Raw genomic sequence first — 18,538 nt, 5'->3', positions numbered from 1 at the left:
GCTCCCAATTTCAAAGAGCTATTTTATCCTACTTCCAATTTCTCTGTTTAAAAAAAAGTTAAGTTACCTCTTGTATGACGCAAACTCTTATGTGACCCATGGGGTTTCTCTCTACACTCAAGAAACCAAGTAAAAGCTATTTTGGACTTGGTAGTTAATTGCCATGGTGATGTTTCAGTCATTGGTATATTTGGATTTGATGCTATTTCGAGCAAAACTGAAATTAAGTCTCAATTTTTAGTTGCTGTTGTTTTCTTCTCCCATATTTTGAGCTTGAATTTTTATTTATGATGTTTATCTTATGGCTGCTGGCTGAAAACGATAAAGGTTTGCTGTGCTGAAGCCTGTCATTATTTTCTGTTTTGCATGGTGTGTGAACCTAGGCCAAGGGGCCAAATGCAGCCCCTTCTCAAGACTCTGAGCTACACCCTGTCCTGCCCCTGATTTGTGCCCTCCACGAGTACTTTGCCTTGCTGGAATATGACCCTGGACTTTGATTATCCCATTTCCTTGCCTGAATAAATGATGGAGAGATATATGGTGTGTGTGTGTGTGTGTGTGTGTGTGTGTGTGTGTGTGTGTAGAATTATCTGGCTTCTGCATGGCTGAAATGAAGCCTTCTGTACAAAGGTAAGTATCACATGAAACCCCCCGCCGAAGGTTGTGCTCAGGCAGAAAAATATTTCCCAACTCTATTTTAGTTTATCACTTAATTCTAGTGTCATTTTAATAGAGGGGCAACTAACTGAAAAATATACTTGGTGGCAGTGGTGGAAATGGTAATAAATCTAACACTGATGGGTTTCCCCCCCTTCCTACCTTCTTCATCAGCTTCAATTTGGAACCAGGATACGATTTTTTGCACATCTATGATGGTCCCAGCTCGCTTAGCCCCCTTATTGGGAGTTTCTACGACACTCAGCTACCAGAGAGGATTGAGAGCAGCAGCAATAACCTCTTTCTGGCCTTCCGGAGTGACGCCTCCGTCAGCAACATGGGATTTGTAATCTATTACACAGGTGTGTGTCAAATTCTAGGAGATAGCTACGTTGTTATTATCTCTACCATTTTTTTATCCTGCCCTATCTTTTGCTACCAGTCCCTAGTCGCATTTAATTCAGCAGACATCTATGTTATATTACCATTGTGGCAGCGAAGGCTTGTCATGAGCATTGCATGGGGGGGGCAGGGGGTTAGAGAGACAGGCGTGCGGGAGAGAGTAAGAAAAGAATGGGAGCTTGCGCCATGGTTGAGGGAAAGCAGTGGGGCATAGGAAGCTGAGCTAATCCATTGGTCCAGCCAGCTCAGTTTTGCCTATACTGTTTGGTAGTGGCTGCCCAGGGTTTCAGGCAAGCGTGTCTTCCCGACACTAGCTGGAAATGACATGGATTCAGCTTCTAGTCTCATGTAAAGGCAGTGTGGTGCACATTTAGAAGGAAAGCCATCAGAATTTCAAAACCAGGAATGATTGCAGCTCCATGAGCAGTTTTTGTTTTAAAGGAAATATTAAACACTGCTGATTTTCATGTATAAACCTGCTGCCATTTAGCTGAGAATCACACCGTCTAACATTTTCAAAGGGGACAAGGGAGCAATTTATTTTTTTTTAAACAAAAGCATAATCTCCTAAGTGGATGCCTGGTGAGGAACATCTGCAGAGGGAACGAAGTGGGATTGTACAGGTGTAATACATTCCATCTTCTTTCCCCTTCCATTTCTTCTCTGCATTTGACTAATCCTATCCCGCATTTGCAACCCTTCAAAGAGCAGAGCGTGCCCTTTGCAACTTCCTCTCGGCTTTCAGCCTCCAGAGTACTTGGAGAGCACTGGGGGGTTAACCAGGTGCACCTCTCTGTGTATTGCAGCAGGATTAAAGATTTCTTCACATGGGTTGTTAGCTCTCTTTGGAGGGAAAGGGTGGGGGTGAGGGTAACCTCTCTTGACTTAATGCCGAATGCATGGATGTCATTCTTAAAAAGGAATTTGGATGCTCTGCCCTGTCTCTCTCTCCCCTTCAACTCTGGCATGTTCAAAGGGAAAAATTAACAAGAAACTTTGCTCCAGAGTCAGACCTCTCTGTAGTGAAGTTAGTTCGATTTGAGAATTAATGCAGTGTGGCTGTTGAGAGAATGAACTGTAATCTTGGGAGTCCCAATTTCAAGTCTCACCTGAGCCCCATCACTCCCTCTAATAGCAAACTGAGTTGTTGCATGCTGACAAGACTGAGTACCAAGAAGGAATTTAAGAAGACCCCAGCTGCATTAGAGACTGCTCCATTAGGGCAAACGGGGCATTGTCCAACCAAGCTCATACAGTCCCCGGGGCTGGCCCAGGATGTATTGCCTCTTGAGGATGGTGATTTGCTTCCAGAGAATCTGTAGCTCTTTCTTACTCCCAAAATTAGTTATGCTTCTCAGGTTTCACCGGGGCAGAAAGGATGACTGTTAAACTCACTGGACTTAAGCCAGTTTAAATATGCCCTGTGTGTTTCTGTATCAAACTCCACCCAGCAGAAGTTTCATTATTCACGCCATAACTTACTCTAGGGTGAAAGAGAGTGACCCCTGTCTCCCCACCCCACTGCCCCATCTATGCCACCTGTTGCCAATTCTGTTTTAACGCACTGTCAGCCTCTCTTTCACTTCTTGAACATGAGCCTTATGTGAGTTTGGGGGCTGTTCATCTCAGGATAATCTAATCTGTCAGCAAGCCCCAGGTTAGTAAGCCATGTTTTTAAAATACACTGCCTGCCCCCCCCATCTCCAGACCTAGCAATAACAAATTTTGGGTTTTTTAAAAAAATAAAAAAGCTCAATTATCAGTTATTTACATCCAGCCAATTAAACCTGTTTAGCTGTTGCTCCTTTTAGGCATTCACTTAGCACTAGTTTTTTTAAAAAGGCACCCAAAATGATTACAAGGTTGAAGCTCTTTCAAAATGAGAACAAGTGTGTGGCCATTAGTGCTAATACTAGGAGTGCTGGTGATGTCCTGACCCAGGATGTTGGTCTTCGTAAAGCTGATGGTGAGGCTGAACTCCCTGTGTGCTTGTGCAAAATGGTTTATGAGTCTCTGTAGAGCAGCGGCTCTCAACCTGTGGGTCCCCAGATGTTCTTGGACTACTACTCCCATCATCCCTGAGCTCTGGCCTTGCTAGTTAGGGGTGATGGGAGTTGTAGTTCAACAACATCTGGGGACCCACATGTTGAGAAAGGCTGCTGTAGAGCTTCCTCTGAGTGTGCTGTCCAGGCTGACCATGGCAATCTCTCCCACCAACAAAGGCAACCCATAGCACACGTATCATATGCCAATCAGGTAGAGATTATAACTCATAACTGCTGGCTCTCGCATTGTTTTCGCTGCTTTTGCAGCACCGAAGTGACCTCTCCCAGGCACAAGCCTGGGTGGTGTATATGGAAGTCCTGGGCTGCCCAGCCAACAATATCCTCCCCTTCTTGGCCTCACTGATGTGGTCCAAAGGAAAGGAAAACAAATACAGTTGGCACCAGCTTAGCTGTAGTTGTTGCTGGAAGGAGGCATGCAAGATTCCAGCCGCTTTAGGGACTTAACTCTGGATTTCTGGATGTAATGGAGTGATGTCACTTCGTTCTATCCAGTGAGGGGAAATTAAAGACTGCAGGAGTTAAATCAAGGGTTGTGAGAGGCAGAGCCATAGCTCAGAGGTAGAGTCTCTGCTTGCATACGGAGGACCCAAGTTCAATCCTCAGCATCCCCAAGTAGGGATGGGAAATATTTTGAACTGAAATTCAGGAGAACTGCTGCCCCTGATTGTAGATGAAAATGATAGCAAAGGTGACGGGAAGAGTTAGAGGCCAAACAAAACAAAAAGTCCACAAGGAATGGAGAATGTTTAAAGAATATTTGAAGAACCATGGTATAAAGGGTAATCTCCTGGCAGAGCTAGACTGAGCCTTGTAGTATATAAAGGTAATTAGCAATTTACATAGAAATATGATAAAAAATAGAAGAAATAAATAACTGTGCTGTAAAAGTGTGTTTAACAGATAACATACAATGAAAATGTTTGGAAGTCTTTTTTAAAACCTCAACTACTTTTTCTTCTTTATTTTTATCTATCTATCATCTATCTATCTATCATCTATTTATTTATAAGTTGTAGTGTCATGTGTATTGTGAGGTATACAAAGTATCTTTGCTTCAGTTGCCATCATTTGCTTTTTTGTTACAAACAAAAGCGGAGAGTGTTGTATAAATGTATATTTTAAAAAATGATAAAGATTGAATAAAAGAAAAAAAAAGAAAATGAGAGGATGGACCAATGACCTGACTCAGAATAAGGCAGCTTCCATTGTTCTTAAGATATGAGGGGGGTTGCTGTTCTTTTTTGTGATTCTTTTTAAATGTGTAATTCATATATACATAGTACTTAGATAAGTTCTTTTTATCACAAAATGCTCAATTAAACATGTATTTTATCTCAGGGTGCACATTTCTCAACATATTATAAACACTTTTGAGCCACAAACTGTATCTCAGCATTCAGAGAAGTGCGAAATCCTGAAGGATAATTACTGTCTGATTTGTGTATTGGTCCAGGAGTTTGCAAATTAGGTCAGTTTGCTTCAAAGTGCAGATCAATTGACATTCTCCTCCATCTCCAAGCTAAAGAAGGAATGAAAGTGAAGAGAGAAGACATCTCCATGAAAAAGCTAAGGGGGGGGGAGGACAGTTGGTCAAGGAATATCCCCCTCCCCACCTCTTTTTCCAGCAACAAAGCACAACATTGTGCAGTATGGTTTCATTTCATTTTTTTCTCAAAGGGAGCACAGAGGCAGAGATCAAGAGGAAGACCTAAGATGCCTGACAGCTGAGTGGGAGGCAGAGTGTCAAGCGGTAGCTGCTTCAGCTCCTTACATGAAAGGCACCACGGCTCTTCAGAATAACAAGTGGGGAGGGGGGGAGTGAGAAATAGAGGCACTGAATGGTAGCAGGAAGCCTGTAGGGGTGAGAGTTTCTTTAGCGTGGAGAAAGGGCCTGATAATAATATCCCTTAGAAGTCAACACTGCAGACAAGAAAGGCAACATTTTTATTTTTACTTTGTGGCTTGGGGCTGGAGTCATCAAGGCAATCTCTCTCTCTCTCTCTCTCTCTCTCTCTCTCTCTCTCTCTCTCTCTCTCGTAGTCAGAGGAGGCTGCTCCATTGGGGCAAACGGGGTGCTGTCCCACCAGCTACAGTCTTCCCTCGGCTACACCACTCACCTGCCTTCTTTCTTACTGTGGCAATTAGAGACCTGCAGCTAATCTTGCACCAAAGAGTTGCCCCATTATATCAGGAAACATTAGGGACACGGGTGGCGCTGTGGTCTAGACCACAGAGCCTAGGGCTTGCCAATCAGAAGGTCGGCGGTTCGAATCCCCGTGACGGGGTGAGCTCCCATTGCTTGGTCCCTGCTCCTGCCCACCTAGCAGTTTGAAAGCACGTCAAAATGCAAGTAGATAAATAGGTACCACTCTGGCGGGAAGGTAAACGGCATTTCTGTGCGCTGCTCTGGTTCGCCAGAAGCGGCTTAGTCATGCTGGCCACATGACCCGGAAGCTGTACGCAGGCTCCCTTGGCCAATAAAGCAAGATGAGCAACGCAACCACAGAGTCGTCCACAGCTGGACCTCATGGTCAGGGGTTCCTTTACCTTTATCAGGAAACATTCTTTCCTCAAGGTACCAGGAAGGGCATTACTCCTTATCTTGTTACCACATACCAAAGTGTATGCATAATACAGAAGAGGCTCATGTGCATATGTATAGTCTTACCTGATAAGGGGAAAGTATATTAGGAAGCCCCCTTCTTTGGGAGGGTGCTAAGTCCTTTTGGATGTTAATCCACTGAGCCGGTCTGTCTGGCCAGCAAAGACAATAAACGTTCCTTTGTTCTTCTCATGCAACAGTGTGGTATTTTCCTTTCAGCCTGTTAAATTGCAACATTTTTTGTTGTTGTTGTTTAGTCATTTAGTTGTGTCCGACTCTTCGTGACCCCATGGACCAGAGCACGCCAGGCACTTCTGTCTTCCACTGCCTCCCGCAGTTTGGTCAAACTCATACTGGTAGCTTCGAGAATACTGTCCAACCATTTCGTCCTCTGCCGTCCCCTTCTCCTTGTGCCCTCCATCTTTCCCAACATCAGGGTCTTTTCCAGGGAGTTTCCTATTTGGGGAATATGGTTTCTGTTTGTAGTTATTGGAAACTCAGTTGAGGCTGTAAATAAGCAGAATCAGTTTAGCTAAGGGAGCAGAAGCAAGTGGCAAAGAAGATGAGATGACAATACAGTATCTGACTTTTTACACCTAATGATGACATAAGATCTTGGATCTTTTGAGGGAGAATAGGTGAGGTATGGGGGGAAGTGGTGGGTTTTGTGTGTTTTTTAAAGAACCATGACAATCTAATTTCAGGGCACATTTTCTTATTGTTCCAGGGCCACGATGTTCACAATTAAAATAAAATACAATAAAAAGCCCTGGGCTTTTAATGAGCAATTTTCAAAAGACAAAAGCTATGGATTAATCAAAGCCCCTAATTATATTTCATGCATACAAAAATCAGGAGGAGATGAGGGGAGATTAGAAAAAAGGTGCACACTTTTTCTGGATTCATTTCCCCCCTGAATTATTTATATATAAATTGAGACATATTTCAATCCTATGGAGGTCTCTTCAGAAGGAAAGCTTGATGGAATTCCATAGGGCATGTTTCTCATTAAGTGTGTATAGCAGTGTGTATTCCCTGCATAAGCCTGGTGGAATAGAAAAGTTTTCAACACGGATTCAAAGGCTTAAGCCTGCTGAATCCCTGTTCCATAGGTAGTCAATAGGTGCTCCAGAATATGTTTTCCATAAACCATCCCGCATTCTTTCCTGAGAGGATCCTTTGACACTTTGTTTTATTCAGAAAGACAAAGCAGGGGTGGTCACTAGCAGTAAACAGTTAACATCCTGGCAATTTATTGTTCCAGAAAACCCCAGAGAATCTTGTTTCGATCCTGGTTCGATTAAGAATGGCACCCGGGCTGGTAGCGAGTTGAAACTGGGATCCACTATCACCTACTACTGTGGCAGTGGCTATGTGATTGATGGGGTGTCTACCTTGACATGCATTATGGGAGGAGATGGAAAACCTGTGTGGAACAAACCAAGACCTACGTGTACAGGTGAGCAGGGTAGAGTGGAAGTGAACTTCTTTCTGTTTAGTTAGTTATCACCTTCTGCACATGTGTCTGAAGGCAACGTGCAATAAAAACAGCTTGAAAACAGTTTTAGATAGCTGGTATATTTTAAATAAAACAATAGATACAAAATAGGCACTTAAGGCAGAGACCCATTCATGCAGTTGGGAAAGGCTGTCAGAACAAAAAACATACTTGTTTGTTTCCAAAAAGTGCAAATACTGGATGCCTGTTGTATCTCCACAGGAGTTCAGTTTCACAGAGTGGGCAGCCACACTGTGAAAGCCCTGCTCCAAGTTACTGTGGGACTGGCTTCTGATATCTTTGAAACTTGCAGGAGGAGCTCTTGCACAGACCTCAGTGACCTACTAGATATATAAGGAATAATTATATATAAGGAAAAATTCTCCCAAAGCTGACCAGGGCAGCTTCAAATTGCATCATGTGAGCATTGCTGTTGCACAGGTACAGATAGTTATGCATCCAAAATCATAGCAGAGCAGTTCAAGCAGTTACCACCCATGCGTACCCCACTCCACTTCTCAACAACCCACATAGTTCAAGATGCTGCTTGCGACAGTTTTTGAGATTAAACAGACCCTACATCATGGTGATAAACCTTCCAGTTGATGGCACAAAGTTTGTAATGAAATATGTATCAGGCACAAGTTCTGCTTAGGGTGGATTCCTCTATTTCCTCAATGAGATACTACAGGGTTCCTACTGCTTGCTGGGCATTGTATTAAGAGAATGCATTGTCTGACAGCTTTAAAAACAAAGGGGGGGGGGAGAAAAGCACGTGCTGCAGACAGACAAATTTATTGTTGCTGTTGTTGTTTTTCGCCCATTCCAGCACCATGTGGCGGTCAGTACACAGGATCAGATGGTGTCGTCCTGTCTCCAAACTATCCTCAGAACTACACCAGTGGACAAGTGTGCCTGTATTTCATCGTTGTTCCCAAAGACTATGGTATATTCTTGGTGTTCACAAGCCCTGATGGTTAGATTGCTCACGTTGTTACAGTTCCGCCCAGCAGATGACATCTTTGTTTCCTGAGACAGGAAATAAAAGTGCCACTTGATGGGAGAAGTATAATAAGAAGCAACACGATTGGTGATTTTCCCTCTGGAAGAATATATTCCACTGGTCCCTAAGACCATTGGGAGGAATAGTCTGAAACACCTAGAGACCACCAAGTTGTTCAGGACTGGTCTAGTAGAATATTTTAATCTGCATGCAGCAGTGTATACACTTTTTATTGGGGAGACCCAAGGATTAATTTTAGATGTGTGGGAGCGGTGTGGCCATTCACTGATGACAAAATGGCACTCATCAGTTCAAAAGTTCAAAATGTTGTGTTGTTTTTCTCTGACAGAAAAGGATTGCCATATTGTCAAGATTAGTTTTGCTTTAAAGGCCAAGAGTGTGGTTTGAGAGGAAAGCAAGGGAAGAATGAGCCCACTAAAAATCCTGTGCCCCCAGAAACCTGGAACCAATCCTGTAGATTCAGCTCCCCTCCCCAGTGGCCCAAACTTTTCAGGCAAAAGTATTCATTGGAGAACTAATACAGGGGTCTAAAGCCTCGACTCTTTGAGCTCTAGAAATCTTACAATTGTCCTCTGCAGCCATACTTTGTTGGGGAAGATTGAGACTTCCAGGGTTCCACAGAACAAGGGTGACCAATGTGGTGCCCTCTAGATGTTGCTGAGCTACATCTCCAATCATACTTGACCATTGCCGGCTATGGGTGTTTGGGGCTGGAGTCTAGAAGGCACCAGGTTAGCTACCCTTGCAGAGTGAAATCAGGACTAGAATCAGCATGTGGCATCCTTGGGTGGTTTCAGGCACTTCAGCATCCCAATGGGGCCTACCTGTGATTGAGAGATGCTGTGATGGGCCTACTGTGGGAAATTAAAAAGGTGATTTTTCTCTTGACACTTACTGGAGATTGTTGCCACCCACCACCACCAAATAGGCCTGCCAATGTGGCCCAATGACTTAGGAAGCAGCTCACCAGGGATTGCAACTCCCATTGGCCCCAGCCAGCCTGGCCATATGATGCAGGGCCTGATGGGAGTTGTAATCTAGCAAGCTCAGAAGGACACCAGCTTGGACCTACTGGATATAGCATTATCCAGGCTTCACAAGTTGTGCCACAAAGTCTGACAAGAAAGGACTGTGGAGAAGCTTCCTTGGAGGAATACCTGAGGGGGCATCAGGAGAAGATTGGGGCTCCCTGCAGCATTCCAGCACAACATCTGATTTTGCAAAGTTCACAAACATTGCCGCTGGCTTCACTGCTGAAATTTCCTAACAAGAGAGAGAGGCACTTGTGAATCTGTAAATGGGCATTTACAAGCTGCAAATAACAAATCTAGCATGCAAAAAAACAAGCGACAACAACAAGAACTTGAGCCTCAGGGTTTTGAGTCAGAAAAACTGCTGTTTTGCTTTGAAAAAAAATAGATATGCATAAATAACCCAAAGCCCTCAGAAGGTAATATTTTGAAAAGAAATAAATAAAATGGACTAATGAGCTGCCTGTTATTTATTTCCCTCTCATTTTTGGAGAGGGAGGAATCTGCTAGATGTATTTACAATGAAAGCGTTTGGGGGAGCTGATGGGACTAAACATTGACTACCTTTTTCTGGGCAGAATCCAGATAAGTGCTGCTTCTGTGCAGCTTCCATTCATTTCCAGTGGGACTTCTGTAAATAAATGGACACTTTTGGGGGCATATTGCTGAGCACCCATAGCTCCTCCAATCCACAATCTGTGTTCTTGCACGTCAAGATTGATTTTAAATATTTATAATGTGCCCTTCATCTGTGTAGATATAAAAGGGCAGAGTTATACAATACGTAATACAAACCAGCCATACAGTAAAATATAAAATAATAAAGCCCCACATCAGTATGGACAGTGGTAGCTGAAACCACAAAGGGTTTTATCCAACTAAGGCTCCATCTGCGCTATACATTCCAAGCAGTACCACATTAAATAGTTATGGCTTCCCCTAAATAATCATTGTTAGTTGTTGATTTCTTGTTGCGATTCTACATACTTTGGGGTATGCCAATACTACTCTGTTGTGTCTCTGTTGCTTCATTGGCGTGATGGTAAATGTTTGCTCTTTAATCTGCTGTTTAATTGCGCCAAATGTGCTTCATTGACAGTGGTGTTTGGTCAGTTTGCCTTCTTCCAGACCGCTCTCCATGATATCATTGAAGTGCATGATGGACCCAACCAGCATTCCCGTCTCCTCAGCTCTCTCTCTGGTTCTCACACAGGTAAGAGTATGTTCCCCCTGTCACTCATCTCCCTTTTGGAGACATAAAGGCTCCCTAAGATCCTAAGCTTGCTTGGGCCATACATACTGCTCAGGCATCATTCAGTAGCGTGGAGAGAAAACTGAGGGCGACAGCAACAGGTAGCCCTGAGGAGATGCCCTAACTAAGTGATTTTGACATATGCAGCTGAATTCCAGTTGTTGGGGAAAATGAGCGGGAGAGTGATATTGCCCTCCTGTCCTGCTAGTGTGCCTTTCAGAGCAGAATGCTCGACTGGATGGGCCTTTAGTCTGATCCAGCAGATCAGTTGCTTTGTTCTTGTGAGGGAGTGGGTGAGTTTGTTCCATTTTATGTTGCTTCCCACTCAAACACCCTGAAGCAATTTACAACCAACGTATTTAAACCCCCGCATGCAATAAAAATCACATAAACATTAAAAACAGATTTAACGGTACAGTATCCTAATATCTTATCGGTGGCCTCCAGAAAAAGAAAAAGAACATCTTTGCCTGTTGCCAAAGCAATGATAAGAGGCTTGTTCATGCAGTGCACTGAGCACAGGTACAAGCTGTCTCTACACATGTGCAAGTGTTTGTGTAAAAGTGTACGCTTGTTGGTTTGCACTCTGTAAAGTGGGGTGAGGGGAGAACGGGCAGCTGCTATAGACATGGCCTTTTGTAGAGTATGCCTGGTACATTCATGCCTAGCATAACTGAAATCTGGGCTACACTCCCCTGGGGGTAGGCATGGAAGGCATATATGGAAGCTTGACTTGTGGGAAAGCCCTGAAACTAGAGGGGAGATGAGAATAGGATGGATGTGGGGCAGGATGTATGGCCTACATAGCTTAGTGGGGAGTCAGGAGAAAGTCCATAACATACTTGCCCTGCAGTAGAGTGTTGTGAAGCTCCATGCTTGATGTTTAATGGACTGTAGGAAGCACTGTGCCAATAGGAAACAGAAATATATAACATTATGAATGCTTCCAGCTGCATCATCTGTCAGGGAAATTGCATCCTTTGTGAGAATGGCTGAGCCCTGGAACCTTTGCATAAGTAGTTGTTCTTGCAAAAGGCACCCTTTATTTGTTGTTGTTGTTTAGTCGTGTCCGACTCTTCGTGACCCCATGGACCAGAGCACGCCAGGCACTCCTGTCTTCCACTGCCTCCCACAGTTTGGTCAAACTCATGCTGGTAGCTTCGAGAACACTGTCCAACCATTTCGTCCTCTGCCGTCCCCTTCTCCTTGTGCCCTCCATCTTTCCCAACATCAGGGTCTTTTCCAGGGAGTCTTCTATTCTCATGAGGTGGCCAAAGTATTGGAGCCTCAGCTTCATGATCTGTCCTTCCAGTGAGCACTCAGGGCTGATTTCCTTAAGAATGGATAGATTTGATCTTCTTGCAGTCCATGGGACTCTCAAGAGTCTCCTCCAGCACCTTACTTAAGGTGCAGAGGTCAGAGCAGCACAGCAATGGTGATGCAAAATTGTGGCAGAATTAGAAGTATGACCCCTCTTCCAGTGGTTCATGAAGGTGTCCTACACCTGAGTGAACATGTGACTATGGCACAACTTCTTAGTGTTTTGTTGATCAACCCCATTCTCAGTCTCTTGCCATATGGGAAGTAGCGTCCCACTGGTAGAGAGCTCTGGGCTGGTAGAGAGCTCTGGGGCTGGGCCAGCATCTGAACAGTTGACTCCAGGCTTGGCAGACCCCTGCCCCCTGACCACATCCAAACATCCAAGCAGAGGAGGAAGCATTCTGTGCAGAGCATTATCAGGAGGTCCTCCAGCAATTCTTCTTTTCTGGCTGGAGCAGCATGGTCCTACAGCATTCCCATCCAGGTAACTTTCCAGATGCCACATCATCATCATCATATTTATATCCTGCCTTTTTTCCCTGGCAAGGGAGTCAAGGCAGCTTTCAGATATAATAGATACAGTCAATGCCAGTGCTGGATGCGGCCAATATGGGTGGAGCAAAGACTTAAGATTTGACATTTTGCATAAGCTGTTTTCTACACACACACACCTCTATCCTCCATCTAGGCAAGCAAGGCTATGTTCTGGCCAAGCAAAAACACTCAATGAGGGTGCAGAACCAGGCCAGCACGGAGTGCGGCTGGGGAGAGAGTGTGGCCTCAGGGGAGTCTGACAAGCAGGATAAAGAGGCTTGGAGGGCCTCCTTTGGCCTCCAAGGCTGAGATTCCCCTCTCCTGCCCTACAAAATTCAAATTGCCACCTTATTGGCTTACTGCACCAGACCAATCCTGGCTTCACTTAGGTGAGAATTGTGCTTTATTGTATTTTCTTTTGGAGTTGTTATTTTTGTTGTGTGCTTTCTCCTTCCCTAGGTGAATCTTTGCCTTTGGCCACCACCAACCAAATCCTCATCAAGTTCAGTGCCAAAGGTCAAGCCACAGCCAAAGGTTTCCATTTTGTCTACCAAGGTAGGCAGAGATATCAATAACCAAACTGGAATGGAGGCATGTGTTGGGTGGTGTGGAAGCCATCGAGGGAGGGTCACTCAGGAGAGAGTTATTTGAGAGGATCATAGTTGTGCAATATATTACAAGGACAGATTTAAATCCAGAACTAATCTGGGCTGAGTGCTCACTCCTGCTGTCCCCATCTCTCCTCAGGTGTGCCCTGATGAGAAGACCACTCACTTGTAATTGTTCTTCATCATTCCCTCTAGTAGTGAGCTCAGCTTGTGAGTGTTAACAGAATTGTAGCTCAGACAAGGAGGGGCAGGGAAATAGAGAAAGTTACCAGCATACTCAGGGGAATGAAGAGGGCAGAACACAGTCAGCTGAGGACCAAGTATGCTCAGCGGCCACAAAATGCTAGCTGTCTGTTGAGTGTGGATACAGGAAACCAGAGTAGAGGAGGAAGTGAATGGAGCATCCTGGAAGAGAGGATATGGCTGGATGGAACCCTGAACAGGAGCACTCCACATTGAAACATTTTGTTGCAGGTCTCACTTGTCTATTTTTCTTTTGAAATGCCCACTCCCTTTCCACTAAAATATGTTCAAAGCTATATATATAGCTACCCCTGACTAGTCACAAAATTCTGCCTCATTCTGAGCATAACCAAGAAACAGTAAGCCACCTTGAATCCTAGTTTGGAAGAAAAGGAGGGTATTCTATCTATGTATCTCCATATCCAGGTGGGACAGGAAAAGTCTACTGCCTGAAACCCTTGAGAGCTTCTGCCAAGTCAGTGCAGGCCATACTGAGCTAGGTAGACAAAGACTCTGACTTGGTTGCTTTGTTTCAGCCATGGCTTCCCTCCGCAGAGTACAGCAGGGTTAGGAAGGTCCTCAGTTGTATGTGCCTCTGTGGAGAGGAGACTGCCTCTGTGTGCTTGCCTTCTGGCTTTGGTCTAGATACCTCTCTTATTGCGAGTCAAAACACTGCTTTTATATTCTTTTGACAATTTTACTCTAAGGGAAGGAAAAATAAATCTTTCCCTGTGGTGTTTTTCAAAAGCTTAATTGGGAGCCCATAATTAATGACAATTCTGGTGTGCATGATTTATCCCAGTAGGGAAAGCATACAAAGTCATCAGATGTTCCTCCCTCAGGAGGGCTTCATAATTTTTGATAGCCCCTAGATATCCTGGGTAGCTCAGCTTAGTTGCAAGCTTGAGCCTCCGCAGGAAGGCTCGACCCTGATTTCTTTTGACGCTTTTTTGCACTAATCAGAGAACCTTTCAGTTGACTCTCGTACCTAATTATGGGGGAAGAGATTTTGATAGCAATTGTTAATGATTTAACCGAATCAAAGACTCTGATGAAGTCAAATAAAAATTGCCGCCTTCCCTCCAGAGAGTTAATTGCAGCCTCTCCTGGGCTGCACAATCGTTTCTGATTGCCTTTTGGAGAGGAATAGCAATGGGAGAAATCCCCACCCAGCATCTGACCTCTCTTAAGTCCACATCAAACACCTTTCCATTTGGACACTGTCTGCTTTGATGGCCAGTTCTTGCCTCCTTTTGCTGGCCACACGCAGGAGCCGGCGGATGACTTTAGCTGTGTCAGTGTGGCATTATTAAGAAGTTTTCAACGGCTGAAGATTAACTCCAACAGCAAGGCAGGGAGTGAATTTATTGTGCCTGCCTAACGTGGGTGGGTGGGGTGGATCAACCTGAGGAGCCACGTTCATTTGAGGGGCAACCTTCCAGGATTATTGCTTTAAGGGTTTGCTCATTTTAGGCATGTATTCTGCTCTGTAACTTTCTCCCCCTGTGTGTTTGTTGAAGCTGTCCCACGAACTAGCGCCACACAGTGCAGCTCTGTGCCTGAACCCCGCTATGGGAGGCGGATAGGCAGTGATTTCTCCGTGGGGGCTGTGATCCGGTTTGAGTGCACTGCTGGTTATGCCCTCCAAGGATCCCACAGCATTGAGTGCCTGACAATGCCCGGAGCCCTTGCTCAGTGGAATTCCTCTGTGCCTACTTGTGTTGGTATGTACCTATAAAATCTGGAACAGCACTGAACCCGACTACAGATTTGTGATCTGTTCAGTTCCAAGATTCCTGGAAAGTCTTAGGCTTAAGCTAGGATTTGAGCTGGTGCTAGCACCAAGGGACAGCACGCAGGGACCCCTGATTTCATTAACCATGCAAGGGAGCAAGGCTAGGCACACAATGCTGATAAACAGACATATCCCAACCTTTATGTGTAAGACTGAAGGGGAAGTTTGGCTGCTTACTCTTCTTTGGCATTTTCTCCACTGTTTCTGATGTGAATTCCATTCCTCCAAAAGCACCTCTCCTCTTGACAAGATGCCTTTCGGAAACCAATGATTCTGAAGGCTCGGTTTCTTGTTGATCATATTGCCCCTGTCATTAGAACTGGATTCTAGCCCATTTACAAGCGCAATTCAAGATTCTGGTGCAACCCTAACAATCCTAACTGCCTTGGAGACATGTTACCTGAAGGTTGGCTTCCTCTCACAAATACCTATCCAGGCCTTAGAGCAATCTCCCAAGGCCCTTCTCCAATAGCTCATGCCAAATGAAGAGCGAGAGCTTTTCCTGTTACATAATGAATGGCTATATCTCGGGAGTACAGAATTTTCTTTGCATGCAGGAGGTCCCACGTTTAACTCCCAGCATTTCCTGGTAAGACTGGGAGTGGACTGTGGCTGAAACCTGGGTAAGCTGCTGCCAGTAAGTGTAGACAATATTGAACAAGACTGGCCATTTTTATTACTTGGGATAAGACAGCTTTTTGTTCAAGGGAAGAATGCACAGCATAGCTGTCAACTTTTCCCTTTTTTTGCGAGGGATTCTATTCGGAATAAAGGAATTTCCCTTTAAAAAAGGGAAACGTTGACAGCTATGATGCACAGCTCAGTGCTTTGCATGCAAAAGGCCCTAGGTTCTATTGTAGAAATTCTGGTGTTGCTTTAAGCTTTGTTGCATGGATGTTATCTGTGGCTGCAGGCACCACACTGCATTAGATTTTATGGTTTTATGGTCTAATTATTTTTTAAATCTTTTTGTAAGTGTCCCAGAGAACCATTATTGTTGGGCTGCATATGAATGTTATGAATAAATCTTAGGACTTAGGGGAAAGTGAAAGCCGATAACAGTGTTGATAGAGAGTAGTAGCAGCCTGCTAGCAATTAGGAAGCCTCATATGGAATAGACCTGTAGCAGCCTGTCTTCTATGTTTCAGTGCCCTGCGGTGGAAACTTAACTGAGCGAAAAGGCACCATTTTGTCCCCTGGGTTCCCTGAGCCCTACTTGAACAGCCTCAACTGTGTATGGAAAATAACCGTCCCTGAAGGAGCAGGAATACAGGTAAAACATTAGAGGAATGCCTTGTTTGTTAAGCTCAGTTGAAGGACTTGTACAGCAGTCCCAGCCCAAATATCCCAAGAGCAATAAAAACTCCCTCCTGATGTAGCCAGATATGTCAGGATGCTAACTGGGACCAGGAGCTGAGAACTTCTGAGACCTTCATGTAATGAGCTCCACTGACTGCTTGTCCACTACCAGGTGCAATGCAAAAGGTAGTCAGCAATGCAGGGGGTGGGACACAGGTCTAGGAGTGCATAGGGGAAGGGGGTAAGTTGTACAAGGGTGAATCATTGCACTAATATAATGAGAGACTTCACTCTTGGCCAAAGTACAGCTGCTTACCTTTAATGGTCTGAACAGCAGCGGGCCCAGGTATCTGGAGTGACATTTGGAGTAGTGTACATTCTATGACCCAGGGCCTCTGGAGTCAGTTGCTGAAGATGCTGGGGCCAGAGTTAAGGTGTGAATCTGAGCACAGGTGAGGGCAAGGAGCAAACTGCAGAAGGCAGAAGATGCTGGCTATGCTCTGCCCCACAGTCAGAGACAGCAATGTTTGTGAATACCTCTTGCTGGAAGCCACAGGAGAAGAAAGTGATCTCATGCTCAGGTCCTGCTTGCTGGTTTCCCACAGGTATGTGGTTGGACACTGTGAGAACAGATGCTGAACTAGATGGGTCATTGGCCTCATCCAGCAGGCTCTTCCTATGTTCTTATCTTGGCAAGGAAAAATCAGAAGGCCAGTGTCTTTATGCTAGGCCTGGCCAACACAGAAGTCCATTTTGCCTAAGGCCCTGTTCTTATCTGCTTTCTGCTTTGAGTCCGACTTTGATTGGATAATGGTTGGGCACTGCCTGCTTCCACTATGAGCCTTGGGACTCAGCTACATTAGTTACACTGTCACTCCAGATGGCACTGTGGAGTTCTGTCTTTCATCAACTTGATTTCCCCCTTTGAGGTTTACAACGCATTTTTCTGAAACGCTTTTTTGATGTGTCTAGATCCATAGAACTGCATAGGATAGATCCAAGCTACGTAACTTTTCAAATTTATTTCAGTGGGACTTAGATGCAACAAATTTAGCCTAGATCCAGTGTATTATGATGCCGCTATACTTGTTTGCAATATTCTTAATAATAAAAAATGTATTATTATTATTTCTTTATTTATAGCAACTGCTCTGCTTTGGTAGGCAGGGAAAGGGAGGCAGAGGAACAATTAGTGCCAGCAAGTGAACCTATTTACAACTTCCGAACTAGCAACTGGCATGTCTTTCTGTGGGTGCTACAGCTAATTAACAGATCGGTTTTGTTCTGGGTTTGTTTCCCCTCCCGCTATGTTTAATTTTGCCCTGGATATCTTGTGACTTGTTTGCATTGTTATCAGTATTTCCCACAGGCATTGCAAAGGGGAAAGAGAGAGGTGGGGGGGATACTCACTTTAGCAGAGCAAAACTGTTGGAACAGTTGAGGTGGAGTTGCAAAGCATTTGGCACTTGCAATTTCAAAAGGTGATAATTCATTCATTAATTTAAGCAGGGAGGGAAAGAAAATGAGGAGAAGAGAGAGCAATATCCACTAATGAAGCACTTCTTTTTCTTTGCGCCTTTTGTTTGAAACGCAGTGGAGAATTTTGAGATTATCCTCAGTGAAGCTGCTAATGGATTTTTGGAATATATGCAAAAAGAAAAAGCAGGGCTGGATTAAGAACTTTAGAGGCCCTAAAAATTTAGAAGATTGTGGTGCCCCCATAATTCAAATTCTATTTAAAAAACAACACAATAATAAATGGTAAAATAAACTTTTATTTTTGAAAATGAAACAAAACCTATAGTAAGATGGAAGGGGATGTCTATTTTTTGTATACGTCCACTTTATTTATATTTGAATTTTTTTCTCCTACCTTTTCTAATTGCAAAGTATTTGATCAGATCCTCAAACCTAATCTTATGTAACATGTCTGCTTCTATACTTAGTAGAGATAAGGCACCCAACCTGCCTTGTTGCATAGTAGTTCTGTTGGGATTTTCAACTGAGAAAAGGAACATTCAGCTGAGTGATTTATGATGATTAATGTTAAAAATCTGGCAATGGAAAATTTCTGTGGTGGCCCCCTTCCCTTGATGCCCTAAGCACATGCTTATTTCGCTTAATGGTTAATCCAAACCTGGGGAAAAGTGAAACATTTAAGCAAAACATGACTTTATTCATACAGTAGAACTCTCTTCCCACTTCCT

At 44.2% G+C, this 18,538-nt stretch overlaps 1 protein-coding gene across 9 annotated transcripts in view; it reads left to right on the top strand.

Moving 5' to 3' along the window:
- CSMD2 (CUB and Sushi multiple domains 2) overlaps window positions 1-18,538 on the top strand; it is a 474,291-nt gene that overhangs the window by 368,355 nt on the left and 87,398 nt on the right. For all 9 annotated transcript variants that reach the window (XM_083751582.1, XM_083751583.1, XM_083751584.1 and 6 more), the window contains 7 exons: window positions 832-1,019; window positions 6,992-7,186; window positions 8,055-8,171; window positions 10,380-10,493; window positions 12,846-12,941; window positions 14,758-14,961; window positions 16,181-16,305. In XM_083751582.1, the coding sequence (XP_083607708.1) occupies window positions 832-1,019; window positions 6,992-7,186; window positions 8,055-8,171; window positions 10,380-10,493; window positions 12,846-12,941; window positions 14,758-14,961; window positions 16,181-16,305 (1,039 nt within the window). The remainder of the gene's footprint in view (window positions 1-831; window positions 1,020-6,991; window positions 7,187-8,054; window positions 8,172-10,379; window positions 10,494-12,845; window positions 12,942-14,757; window positions 14,962-16,180; window positions 16,306-18,538) is intronic.

The sequence above is a fragment of the Podarcis gaigeae genome (assembly GCF_964106915.1).
Source record: "Podarcis gaigeae genome assembly, chromosome: 8".
NCBI classification, from domain to species: domain Eukaryota; kingdom Metazoa; phylum Chordata; class Lepidosauria; order Squamata; family Lacertidae; genus Podarcis; species Podarcis gaigeae.
Note: the sequence above shows the minus strand (reverse complement) of the source record. Positions and strands in the feature narration are given on the sequence as shown.